We start from the raw sequence: 12500 nt of genomic DNA, 5'->3' as shown, positions 1-12500 counted from the left end.
CGGAGAATGAGACAGAGTGAGACAGAGAGTGAGACAGACAGAGACAGAGTAAGACAGACAGAGTGAGACAGACAGACAGAGAGTGAGACAGACAGAGACAGAGAGAGTGAGAGAGGCAGAGTGAGACAGACAGAGACAGAGTGAGACAGAGAGTGAGACAGACAGAGACAGAGTGAGACAGAGACAGAGTGAGACAGACAGAGTGAGACAGACAGAGACAGAGACAGAGTGAGACAGAGAGTGAGACAGACAGAGAGAGTGAGACAGACAGAGACAGAGTGAGACAGAGAGTGAGACAGACAGAGACAGAGTGAGACAGAGACAGAGAGAGACAGACAGCGTCTTACCTGCGCCCAGGACTCCCAGCACCGCAGACGCAGACACAGCTCCCAGGGTGTTACGGGCTATGCAGCAATAGGTTCCTGAGTCTTCTGGCTCCGCCCCCTCGATCTGCAGCCAACTGGAGAGCTCAAACTTCAGAGGACCGCCCCGAGACTGAGGACACAGACACTGGTGCTGGCTTTTTTTTCTTTGTGTGTGTGTCTGTGTGTGTGTGTGTGTGTGGGGGGGGGGGGGGGGGGGGGGGGGGGGGGGGGCTTGCATACCTGCACAGAGATGTGTGGGTCGTCTCCGGGCAGGATGACGTCTCGTCCCTCCTTCTTCCACTCCACCAGAGCCATCGGGAAGGCGAAGACCTCACAGAGGAAGACCAGACTGCTGCCTGTCCCATTCACCTGGCTCTGAGGGGGGACCTTGATGACGGGGACTGACGGAGACAAGCAGAGAGGTCAGAGACAGACAGACAGGACAGAGACACACAGGCAGACAGGTCAGAGACACGCAGACAGGTCAGAGACAGACAGACAGACAGGACAGAGACACTCAGGCAGACAGGTCAGAGACACAGGCATAGAGACACGCAGACAGACAGGACAGAGACAGACAGACACACAGACAGACAGACACACAGACAGGTCAGAGACAGACAGAGACACACAGACAGGACAGAGACAGACCAATAAAGAGATCAATAAAGTTTAGACTTTTAAAAACTACAGTCCCCACAGGTCCCCTTTTTAGGGACACTTAGAGGGACAGGTGGACATTTCAGGGTTTGTAGAAACAACAAGAGACAAACTGAGCTCAGGGACCCACCTGTCCTGCAGGGGCCCCTCCCGCTGGTCTTCAGCTGCGGCTTGAAGGACGCGGCCTCCCTGAACCGGCACATGTTCATGTAGGTGGTTCCATCGGACCCACACACCGCGTCCTGCTCCTCACACACACACACCTCCTCCTCATCCTCCTCCCCCCCTGCCGCGCCCCGCGGGTCGGCCTGACACCGCAGCCCGGTACCGCACAGCCCGTAGAACACGCTCCGCTCCCCCGGGTCGCAAGCCTGACCCTCCAGGTTCCCGCACTCCTTACAGCATCCGCAGGAGTCCGGCACCAGGCCGGCCCGGCAGCCGCGGGTCTCCGGGCACAGCTCCGGCTCGCACGGGCCGCAGCCCTCCGCCACACCGGTCCAATTCCCGCTCCACCTTCCGCCGCCTCCCAGCTCCTCATCCAGCCGGTCGTAGTCCAGCAGCGGGTCGGAGTGGGGGGGCTGGCCGGGCAGCTGGTTGGGGAATGCCCGGCAGGTGTGGAGGTCCAGACAGAGACCCAGAAGAAGCAGAACCCGCATCGTCGTCCGGTCCGCGGGCTTCATGGAGGTCCTCAGACACCGGGGGGTACCGGGTCAGCGGCTCGGCCCGGGATGACCCAGAGGGAGAGCAGCGGAAGCGCCTGTGTGTCCGCGAGGAGAACCCCCAACCTCACATACCAAGAGCGGCCCAACACGAACCGAACAGCGGAGGGAGGCGGGCCGGATCCCCGAGGCTCGGTCCCGGTGTGTCCGTCTGCACGGTTCAAACAGCTGAGCCGCTCGCGCTGCTTCACACACACACACACGAGCCCTGACTGTAAAGCGTGCCAGGGCGGAAGGCCACTTCCGGTCCAACCCTTCAACATAAAAGCCTGAGGACAACACCACAGCTAACAGCTAGCATAAAGAACCAGTTAGCCTGCTGGCTCTGTCTCACAGCGGGTTAACGGCCTCCTGCTGTGTTGATCTGGTGGTCAGACATGGCTGATTCAGCATTAGGATGAATTAGCAGGTATTAGCCACCACAGACAGCAGCTAGTGCTGCAGTGAGACGGAGCAGACCTCCTCCTCTGCAGGCTCGTGTTAAACATGGCTAACACCTGCTAGCATCACTGTTCGGAGCTGCTCGGATCATTATGTTAGCATGTTGCTGCTTCATGACGTCATGTCTGTGGGTGCTCTCTGTCTTCAGGCCCCGGGTTCGTCAGGATGCTACATCCCAGCCTGGTGTGTGGTGCTACAGCTAGCATGCTAAGGCACTCAGCAGCCAGACCACTTCCTGTGGGTTCCTGTGGTCAGACCATCACGGGTCCTGTCTACAGGCAGCAGACCTCTGATGGACTCTGCTACCCAGAATGCCCTGCTGTGACTCTGGTCTGACCGCGGTGTCGCTGAAGTTTGAGTTGAACCGGAGCCAGAAGCTGAGGACAGTTCAGGAGAACACAGAGAACATGTGTCACATGTGTCGGTCAGCTGACTGCAGGGGGCTCAAGCTGAGGGTCCGGTCCTGCCAAGGGTCTGCAGATGAGCCTGAGTGGCTCAGTCTTTGGAAGGTTCTCATCATGTTGAAAGGCTTTTATTTTGAAGGTGCGGCCTCCTGCCTTCCGGTCCCTGCTGGCCTGCCTGACTGAGCTCCACAGCTGCTACACTCATCAGGAGGAAGCTGCTCCTCAAAGCACCAAGGCTCCCAGGGGCCTGCAGGAGGTTTCAGGGCAGGGCTGAGGTCCAGGAGGCCTCAGAGGGCCCTGAAGGGGTCCGACAGAGCGGGCGGGCCACATGTTCGACAGGAATAAATGCAGGGTTAGACTCACACACTCACACACACAAACACACAAACACAGTAATTATAATGTTCCTGCCTGTGTTTGAAGCTGCTGGTTAGCTAACATGTGTTTAAGTTACTGTGTTATTTAAGACACACACAGACACACACACACAGACACATACAGACACACAAACACACATCTATACACACACACACAGAGACACACACAGACACACACACACACAGAGACACACAGACAGACACATACAGACACACACACATACAGACACACACATACACACACAGACATACAGACACACACACAGACACACACACATACACACATAAAGACACACATACAGACACACACATACAGACACACACACATAAAGACACACATACAGACACACACACACATACAGACACACACATACACACACACACACATAGAGACACACACACACTCAATAAACACGCTGTGTATATTCAGACCCATTGATTTATTCAGACGGTGTCAGACTGTCTGTGGACCGGCTCTGTCAGCTCAGGTCTGAGGTCCCGACCGCGTCTCCCCCTTAGCTCCCCCCTCGTCCTCCCCCTGTGGGGAGCAGATGTGGGAGATGAACAGGCAGTGGTAGTTCCACAGCAGCAGCAGCAGCATCAGCAGGAAACTGCAGAGCAGCAGCAGGGCCAGCAGAGGGCGCCGCTGCGCCGCCGGGGGAGGCGGAGGGACGCACACAGGCAGAGGAAGAGAAGGAGGAGGAGGAGGAGGAGGGGAGCAGCACCGATGGAGCCACAGACACAGACGTTTGAGTTCCGGCTGAGGTGAAGACATCTGGACGTGTGGAGGTGGACCCAGCTGAGGATGAAGAGCAGGAGCGTCAGTAAACCTGAGGCTCGTGGCCCTGCTCAGGGTCATGTGGAGGGTCTGAGGGGCGATGGAGGTTCAAAGTCCTCACAGAGACACACACTAACATACGCTCCCCTCCTCACTGCTCAGCATCATTACCACCACTAAAAATAACACGGGATGGTTACCATGGAAACAGCCTGAAGGGCTCAGGGGTTACTGTGGCGACCAGCAAAGAGAGGAGGACCTGCTGATGTTTCCTGTGTTTGACCTCAAACCAACACCTGAGGTTAGCATGCTAGCAGCTAATGTTTTCAACAAACATGAGCACAACACCTGGTTCAGGCCTGCTGCTCTGGTTTAATCCTGGTTCTGGTTCAGGCCTGCTTTAGTCCTGGTTCTGGTGTTGGAGTGGGCAGAACCATCGGTTTCTGTGAAACACGTCAGTGGACCTGATGTATAAAGTTTGGTTGAACTCACCTCTCAGCTCTTCGTCTCCTTCTGAGAACGAGAACAAACCTCAGCAGCTTCTCCTGTGTTTGCGTGGCTCCGCCCACAGCGGCCTCAGCCAATGAGAGGGGCCAGAGCGGCTGAGTGACCTTCAGACTCAACATGTTTTCTGTGTTCTCCTGTTTGAACTGTCCTCAGCTTCTGGCTCCGGTTCAACTCAAACTTCAGCTGACACCGCGGTCAGACCGGAGTCACAGCAGGGCATTCTGGGTAGCAGAGTCCATCAGAGGTCTGCCTGTGTTCCCTGCTGAGCTCTAACACACTGCCGCCTGTAGACAGGACCCGTCTGCTAGATGCTAGCTGGGTATTATTTAATGTTGGTGAATGTCCTTAAGTGCTTTTTGTGATGCTGCATGTGCCTGCTAGTTGTGTCTGGTTAGCGTCTTTGTTACCACAGGGATGCTAACTGCAGTTCACTGAGCGACCACAGGTGTCATTGTCACACATGTTAAACACGATAAACGACAGCAGGCTGTTTAAAGTCAAATATTTATTACTGGAAACATGAATAACTCTGTTATGCTCAGTTACGCTAAACATTTAAGAACAATAAACACTGTGTGGATATATTTTGTAGCAAATGACACAAAACTCCACAGCGACACGTCACTTCCTGTAAAAGGCTGCAGGACACCATGTGATGTGTGACAGACTTCCAGGTGAAGTCCAGCGGCTACATGTGTCGCTAACTGAGAGAGTTCACGTCGACCTCTGAGGAGGTCAAAGGTCGACTGTTCACATTCCTGCACAGAGGGGGGTGCGTCATCGTCTGTACAACCAAAGCAATCAATAAAACCCGTGTGACATCACAGCATGTCACACCATGACATCACAGCCTTACCATGTGGGCTGCACCGATGGTCAACAAAGACATCTAATCCATACTTCTACACGTTTGAGAGCATCAGGAACACGCTCAGATTTCACGATTTGAATCAAACATGGACGCCATCTCCTGCTCTAACCGGGCAAAAGCACCACCCGTCCTGGACTTCCTTAGGCTGTTTCTGAGCTCCGGGCTGTGATTGGATGGTACGCTGTCAGATGGCAGTGTGTGATGATCGGACGCAGGTGCAGCTCACCTGGGGCAGCGGCAGCACGGAGCCGAGCGGCGCTGAGAGCGTGACGTTTGTTTTTCTGCAGAGCAGGACGTTCACCTGCAGAGGTCACCTCAGTGCACTGACACTCAGAGACCTGCACTCAGTCTGCGTCAAAATAAAAGAATCATCATGGAGATGATCATATGTAGGCTTCACACATCATAAAGTGGAGTTCATCACTGAAGATGGTCCTGATGAACTCCACCTAAGAGTGACTTAATAATAATAACTTTATTTATTTACTGCAATAACCCAAAGACAGTGGAGGACTCTGATTGGCTGTTTGGAGACGCTACCTTCCTGGTTGGACTGGTTTTTACAGATTTATATATTTATTTAATTTTAAATATGAATTTATTTATTAAATATTAATTTAATTTAACACTGAATTTTTTTATTTTATTTTTATTTTTTATTTATACTATTTCTAAAACTAAATGAATAAAATAGAAATGTTTGTTAACCTCTGGTGAGCGAACGATACTTTGATCATAAGAGTTAAGTGAATACAAACATGTTAAATTAAATGTATTTCAACTGTGGAAACATTTTCTAGCTTCATGTGTGAAAACTTAAGTTTTATCTTATCCTATCTTATCTTATCTTAAAGGACCAGTGTGCAGTGCCATCTGGTGGTCAGACTGCAGACTGCTGTGAGGTCACTGAGGTCCTTTAACATGAAGCGGCTTTATTCGACCGAGTGTTCCTCTTACACACGTCCACTTCCTGTTTGTGGCATCGCTCTCAGTGCCGCTCGTGCGACGCGTGTTTTCATATTTCTGGCAGCTATGCTGCTCTGTGGCGTGGGGACCAGCTAACTCCGGCAGGCTAACTGCGGCTCACGGCTGCAGGCTAACTCCAACAGGCTAACTGCAGCTAACTGCTGCAGGCTAACTCCAGCAGGCTAACTGCGGCTAACTCCAGCAGGCTAACTGCGGCTAACTCCAGCAGGCTAACTGTGGCTAACTGTGGCAGGCTAACTGCGGCTAACTCCAGCAGGCTAACTGCGGCAGACTAACTCCAGCAGGCTAACTCCAGCAGGCTAACTCCAGCAGGCTAACTGCGGCAGGCTGCGGGTTGGCAGGTTCCCACAGGACATCAGTGTCTGTGTTTGGCAGCTGGTGGAGGTAGACAGAGACTGACATCATCGGCAGAGACACGGTGGGCAGTGACTACGTTTCCCAGCATGCCCTGGGAGTGTCAGGGAGGTGGGCAGGGCCTCTGGGCTTTCACCATTATATATTATATATACACTGATGACAGTCAAATATGCTGAATGACTTAATGTGCAGATAAATGTATTCATGTGAATATCTGATGAGCCTAACGTCATGTGAAGCAGGACATTTGTGCAGATCTATAAACATGATCCATAAATACAAACGTTACAAAGGTTTGAATATAAATATATAAACATCATAAAGGAGCATGTGACTGACATAACTCATTACTGTTTTGTTTATTAGGACACTGTGCTAAGTGGGCGTGGCTAACGAGAGCGTAACAGTGTTCTTAAACACAGAAACACAGAATGACTGGACCAAAAGTACTACACTACCCATGATCCTTGGCGGTGTATCAGGGATCCAGGAAACCTCTGTAGTTCTGTGTCAAATAACTTCCTGTCCCAGAGGCTCAGTCCACCTATCACATGCTGATCGGGTCCCCAATCAATAGGTCCCTCATCATCAGGAACCTGATTGACAGGGAGGTTCCTGATAGACACACTTCTAGACAAGTTACTAAACATCAGGCCTCTGTTCAGCAGGTAACCTCATGACTACCATGACCTGACCAACAGGTTCCTGATCGTCCAGGAGACCTCTGACTACCAAGTCCTAATAGTAAGGTTCCTGCTGATCAGGTGCCTGCTGGTCAGGATCCTGTCTGACAGGTTCCTGACGGTCAGGTTCCTGTCAGACAGGTTCCTGTCAGACAGGTTCCTGACGGTCAGGTTCCTGATCATCAGGTTCCTGTCAGACAGGTTCCTGATCAGCAGGTTCCTGTCAGACAGGTTCCTGCTGGTCAGGTTCCTGTCAGACAGGTTCCTGACAGTCAGGTTCCTGATCATCAGGTTCCTGTCAGACAGGTTCCTGCTGGTCAGGTTCCCGATGTTCAGGTAACTGTGTGTAGATGTCAGGGCGGTGCTGGGTTTGGGCTCAGAGCCGTCGCTGGTTAGTGGAAGCAGAACCAGCTTCAGTCTGGGACATCTGAGAAATCAGTGCGATCGATCAGTTTGACAGGAAACAGAATGAAGAGTACATCACAGACATCTACCAAAATAAACACACTGTCGACAGTCCTTCAAAATAAAAGACCCTCTAGTTGGAGGAGGTGGACAGCTACAAGCAGAGCAAGGCGTGTGTGTGTGTGGCTGCAGAGGGTGGTGGTGCTCGAGGTGACAGATGGTGTGTGTGTATCAGTGTGTGTGTACTGCTACCTTTATCGGACTGACATGTTGTTTGTGTGTTGCTGACCTGATTCTTCCTGTCCACCTGTGTGTGTCTGTGTGTGTGTCCAGAGGATCTGTGTGTGTGTGTGTGGCTCAGCAGCAGCAGTGAAGCTCGCTCGCCTGCTCACTCTCTTCTCAGACCACGGTGCTGACGGAGGGATCTGATAGGTTGAGCTGGCCAGTGATGTCAGTCGGGTACGGCTACAGGCGGAGGGACAGAAAAAAGCAGAGAAGACACACACATTAATTAAACACACACACACTAAATGGGCACCTCTTTTTATTAGCAGCGGGGGAGGAAGTACTCGAATACTTTCATCATTACTGTGTGTAAAAGTAATCCATCATGAATACAGATGGTGTTTATATAAACCTGCTGAAATATGAGCACTTCTCTTTGTTCTAAAGATCCTTCCTGTTCTGAAGGTTTCAGTACACTGCTGATCAATAATCATCATCTTCCACTGGCAACATCACATCTGCAGGCTCTGACCTGAAGCCTTCTGTCACTTCCTGTCTGTGACTTCCTGTCTGTGACTCCTTGTCTGTGACTTCCTATCTGTGACTCCCTGTCAGTGACTTCCTGTCTGTGACTCCTTGTTAGTGACTTCCTGTCTGTGACTCCTTGTCAGTGACTTCTTGTCAGTGGCTTCCTGTCTGTGACTCCTTGTCAGTGACTTCCTGTCTGTGACTCCTTGTCAGTGACTCCCTGTCTTTGACTCCTTGTCAGTGACTCCCTGTCTTTGACTCCTTGTCAGTGACTTCTTTTCTGTGACTTCCTGTCTGTGACTCCCTGTCAGTGACTTCCTGTCTGTGACTTCCTGTCTGTGACTCCTTGTCAGTGACTTCCTGTCTGTGACTCCTTGTCAGTGACTTCCTGTCTGTGACTTCCTGTCTGTGACTCCTTGTCAGTGACTTCCTGTCTGTGACTTCCTGTCTGTGACTCCTTGTCAGTGACTTCCTGTCTGTGACTCCTTGTCAGTGACTTCCTGTCTGTGACTCCTTGTCAGTGACTTCATGTCAGTGACTTCCTGTCTGTGACTCCTTGTCAGTGACTTCCTATCTGTGACTCCTTGTCAGTGACTTCCTGTCTGTGACTCCTTGTCAGTGACTCACTGTCTGTGACTTCCTGGCAGTGACTCCCTGTCAGTGACTTCTTGTCAGTGACTCCTTGTCAGTGACTTCTTGTCAGTGACTTCTTGTCAGTGAATTCTTGTCTGTGACTTTCTGTCTGGGTTTTTCTGTTAGTGACTTCTTGTCAGTGACTTCGTCTGTGACTCCTTGTCAGTGACTTCCTGTCTGTGACTCCTTGTCAGTGACTTCCTGTCTGTGACTCCTTGTCAGTGACTTCCTGTCTGTGACTCCTTGTCAGTGACTCACTGTCTGTGACTTCCTGGCAGTGACTCCCTGTCAGTGACTTCTTGTCAGTGACTCCTTGTCAGTGACTTCTTGTCAGTGACTTCTTGTCAGTGAATTCTTGTCTGTGACTTTCTGTCTGGGATTTTTTGTTAGTGACTTCTTGTCAGTGACTTCGTCTGTGACTCCTTGTCAGTGACTTCCTGTCTGTGACGTCCTGTCTGTGACTTCTTGTCTGTGACTTCCTGTCTGTGACTTCTTGTCTTCATTTAAACAGTAAAGGAGGTGATGTCATATCAAAGAAAACACACTGATGCTAATGTTGCTTTTGTTGGCTAACATTAGCTTCCTCATGCTATGATGCTCATATTAGTTGTTTTGTGCAAACAGACCGAGGAAGTGTTTGAACTCTGTGGAGTTATTGTTTCTTTGTGTTTATCCGTCAGGTCACTGACATGTAGAACAGTAGTTTTACATGTGGACTGGTTACTTTCCACTGCTGTTAATGCAACTGGACAGGTGGCGGCCGTCCACACGTGAGTGTGTGTGTGTGTGTGTGTCGGTCGTGCTTGCAGAGGAGGACAGAGGCAGTGTGTGTGTAGTCTGGACACCATTCAAATCCACTGAGAGAGAGAAACACTCATATAAAGAGAGACGATCACAGAGAGGAAGCAGCAGCTCCTCCGGAGACGCCTCACGTCCTCACACCAGAGGCGCTGCAGATTTAAAGGACACCGAGAAAGAGAGAGAGACAGCGAGAACGTCCTGCTGAATGCTACACTAACATCATGAAAACAGGCATCCTGCAGGACAAGAGAGGAGCCGATCAGAAACACTGGACAACCTGACGGGATGCTGAAAAGAAGACGAGGGGACAAACTGCAGGCCAACCTGTGAGGACAGGAGACGTTAGTGAGACATGTCTGTCTGTGGGAGATAAAGAAGGGACAGGGAAACAACAACCAGACAGACAGGACAAAGAACAAGACAGAGGACAGGACAGAAGACAAGACAGGAACGGACAGGACAGAGGACAGGACAGGACAGGACAGAAGACAAGACAGGAACGGACAGGACAGAAGACAGCACAGCACAGAGGACAAAGAGACCACACAGGCTGGCCCTCTTTACTTCTCCTTTGCAAGAAGACGACGTGAACGATGTGGACTTAAAAACCCTGACCTGACTGAGAGGACTTCTGTCTGTTTCCTGTCGTCTGTCTTTAGTGGGACAGATGAGCTGATGGAGGCAGGAAGATGGCTGACTGACAGACGGGCGGCCATGATGAGTCAGCAAGGAGATGAGGGAGCTGGGGGTGAGGAGAGGAGGATGATGGGGAAAAAAGGAGTGACAAATATAAAGGAGGAGATGAAACAGATAAAAGATGAGGACAGGTGGAGGACAGGAGGGAGGGTGGTCTTCATCTCCTTACCGTGCCGTCCCCGGAGGCCCTACGGCGTTTGAGGTCGGAGGTCGAAGTGATGGACCTAAAAGAGGTTTTCAGTTTGGGCTCGGGCTCTGCTCTACTTTTCCTATCCTATAATAAATCATACGATAGGTGCACACACACATTAACACGCAGCAGAGACAGCGGTGTCCACACACAGCCCCCTGTCTGTCTGTCTGTCCACCTGTCTGTGTGTGTGTGTGTCTGTCCACCTGTCTGTGTCTGTGTCTGTCTGTCCACCTGTCTGTGTCTGTCTGTCTGTCCACCTGTCTGTGTGTGTGTGTGTCTGTCCACCTGTCTGTGTCTGTCTGTGTCTGTCCACCTGTCTGTGTCTGTCTGTCTGTCCACCTGTCTGTGTCTGTCTGTCTGTGTCAGTCCACCTGTCTGTCTGTCTGTCCACCTGTCTGTGTCTGTCTGTGTCTGTCCACCTGTCTGTGTCTGTCTGTCTGTCCACCTGTCTGTGTCTGTCTGTCTGTGTCAGTCCACCTGTCTGTCTGTCTGTCCACCTGTCTGTGTGTGTCTGTCTGTGTCAGTCCACCTGTCTGTCTGTGTCAGTCCACCTGTCTGTCTGTCTGTCCACCTGTCTGTGTGTGTCTGTCTGTGTCAGTCCACCTGTCTGTCTGTCTGTCCACCTGTCTGTGTCTGTCCACCTGTCTGTGTCTGTCTGTCCACCTGTCTGTGTCTGTCTGTCTGTCTGTGTCAGTCCACGTCTGTCCACCTGTCTGTGTGTGTCTGTCTGTGCCAGTCCACCTGTCTGTCTGTCTGTCCACCTGTCTGTGTCTGTCCACCTGTCTGTGTCAGTCCACCTGTCTGTGTCAGTCCACGTCTGTCCACCTGTCTGTGTGTGTCTGTATTCTTTGTGTTTAACAGTGTGTTGCAGTCAGAGTGTGGTGCTGACATCACACTGTGCGGGACGTTGGCACCATCTTATGAGGAAGCTCCTCTGTTTCCTGTGCCTGTTACCATGGTTACCAGCCTTACACGCCAGACACTTCAGAGGTACAAATGTTATCAGCCAATCACAGAGCAGCATTAGGACTTGATGAAGACGGCCTGCTGGGGCCGGAACACGCAGACGGACCAACATTACACCACAGAAGAAGACAAAAGCGCCGCCTGGATCTCTCCTGCCACGATCAGACGCTCGCTCAGAGTTTAGACACCACCATGGCTCCATCCTGCCTGTATCAGCGCTTCAGGCTGCTGCTGTGATAGTGGAGGTTTTCTAGGACCTGGTTTAAAGACCACTGTGGGCCCGTGTGTTGCTGCTGACCAGGTCCATCCTTTATGAGCGCCATCTTCTGATGGAGCAGCAGAACACAGCAGTCACAGCATCACTGGGGTAGCGAGCATGTGTGGACCTGAACTAGAAGCTCGGGGTGCTCGTCCAGTCGTCCTCCTTGTACCGTCACCACATGGTCACAGCACTCAGAGGCCTCAGCTGATGTCTGATGGGGTGCAGTCATTGTTACAGGCCAACAGAGGCAGCCAGCATTCAACACAAGGGGGCGCCAACGTGCAGCACAGTGTGACCCATCCTGTGTGTGTGTGTGCCATCTGCTCAGCAGCAGGTTACATAACAGCCTGCTGCTCTCACACACTCACCTCCATACATACGTGTGTGCGTGTGTGTGTGTGTGTTTCAGATGAAGTGATGTTTCAGTAAAACGTTGTGTTTTACTGCCCACAGCCACAAACACACGACAGGAAATCAACCAGAGGAAGTCCTGTGGGGGGAAGTAAAGAGGAGGGGGGGAGGGGTGGGGGAGCATAGGGAGGGGCACAAAGATGGCAGATGGATGAAAGTGTGATGATGAACACATCAGATCATTATACCAACGCTCCGCTGCTATAATGCCGTCTCTCGCAGGGGGGAGGT

At 51.6% G+C, this 12500-nt stretch overlaps 2 protein-coding genes and 1 long non-coding RNA gene across 8 annotated transcripts in view; all 3 read right to left on the bottom strand.

The window, feature by feature from the left end:
• The window catches only part of kazald3 (Kazal-type serine peptidase inhibitor domain 3), a 3508-nt gene extending 354 nt beyond the window's left edge, over positions 1 to 3154 (bottom strand). Inside the window, exons 1-3 of one of the 2 annotated variants that reach the window (XR_003671268.1) lie at positions 1156 to 3154; positions 606 to 766; positions 348 to 460 (exon numbers count right to left, since the gene is read on the bottom strand). Coding sequence is in view for 1 of the 2 variants with exons in the window: in XM_028414388.1 (XP_028270189.1) it covers positions 348 to 495; positions 606 to 766; positions 1156 to 1705 (859 nt within the window). In the remaining variant the exon portion in view is untranslated. Of the gene's footprint in view, positions 1 to 347; positions 496 to 605; positions 767 to 1155 lie in introns of both variants that reach the window. The other variant, XM_028414388.1, reaches the window with a different exon arrangement.
• Positions 3155 to 3387: 233 nt separating this feature from the next.
• LOC114441779 (uncharacterized) lies at positions 3388 to 4356 on the bottom strand. The gene is made up of 2 exons (XR_003671280.1): positions 4237 to 4356; positions 3388 to 3765 (listed from the first exon to the last, which is right to left on the bottom strand). It is a non-coding gene; the product is annotated as an uncharacterized LOC114441779 (long non-coding RNA).
• Positions 4357 to 4927: 571 nt separating this feature from the next.
• LOC114441094 (glutamate receptor ionotropic, NMDA 1-like) overlaps positions 4928 to 12500 on the bottom strand; it is a 23670-nt gene continuing 16097 nt past the window's right edge. For 4 of the 5 annotated variants that reach the window (XM_028413867.1, XM_028413866.1, XM_028413869.1 and 1 more), the window contains one exon: positions 4928 to 8019. In XM_028413867.1, coding sequence (XP_028269668.1) covers positions 7954 to 8019 — 66 coding nt within the window. In that variant the 3' untranslated portion in view covers positions 4928 to 7953. Of the gene's footprint in view, positions 8020 to 10606; positions 10712 to 12500 lie in introns of all 5 variants that reach the window. The other variant, XM_028413865.1, reaches the window with a different exon arrangement.

The sequence above is a fragment of the Parambassis ranga genome, chromosome 9 (genome assembly GCF_900634625.1).
Source record: "Parambassis ranga chromosome 9, fParRan2.1, whole genome shotgun sequence".
Classification (NCBI taxonomy): domain Eukaryota; kingdom Metazoa; phylum Chordata; class Actinopteri; family Ambassidae; genus Parambassis; species Parambassis ranga.
The sequence above is the reverse complement of the archived record's forward strand: the minus strand, read 5'-3'. Positions and strand labels throughout refer to the sequence as shown.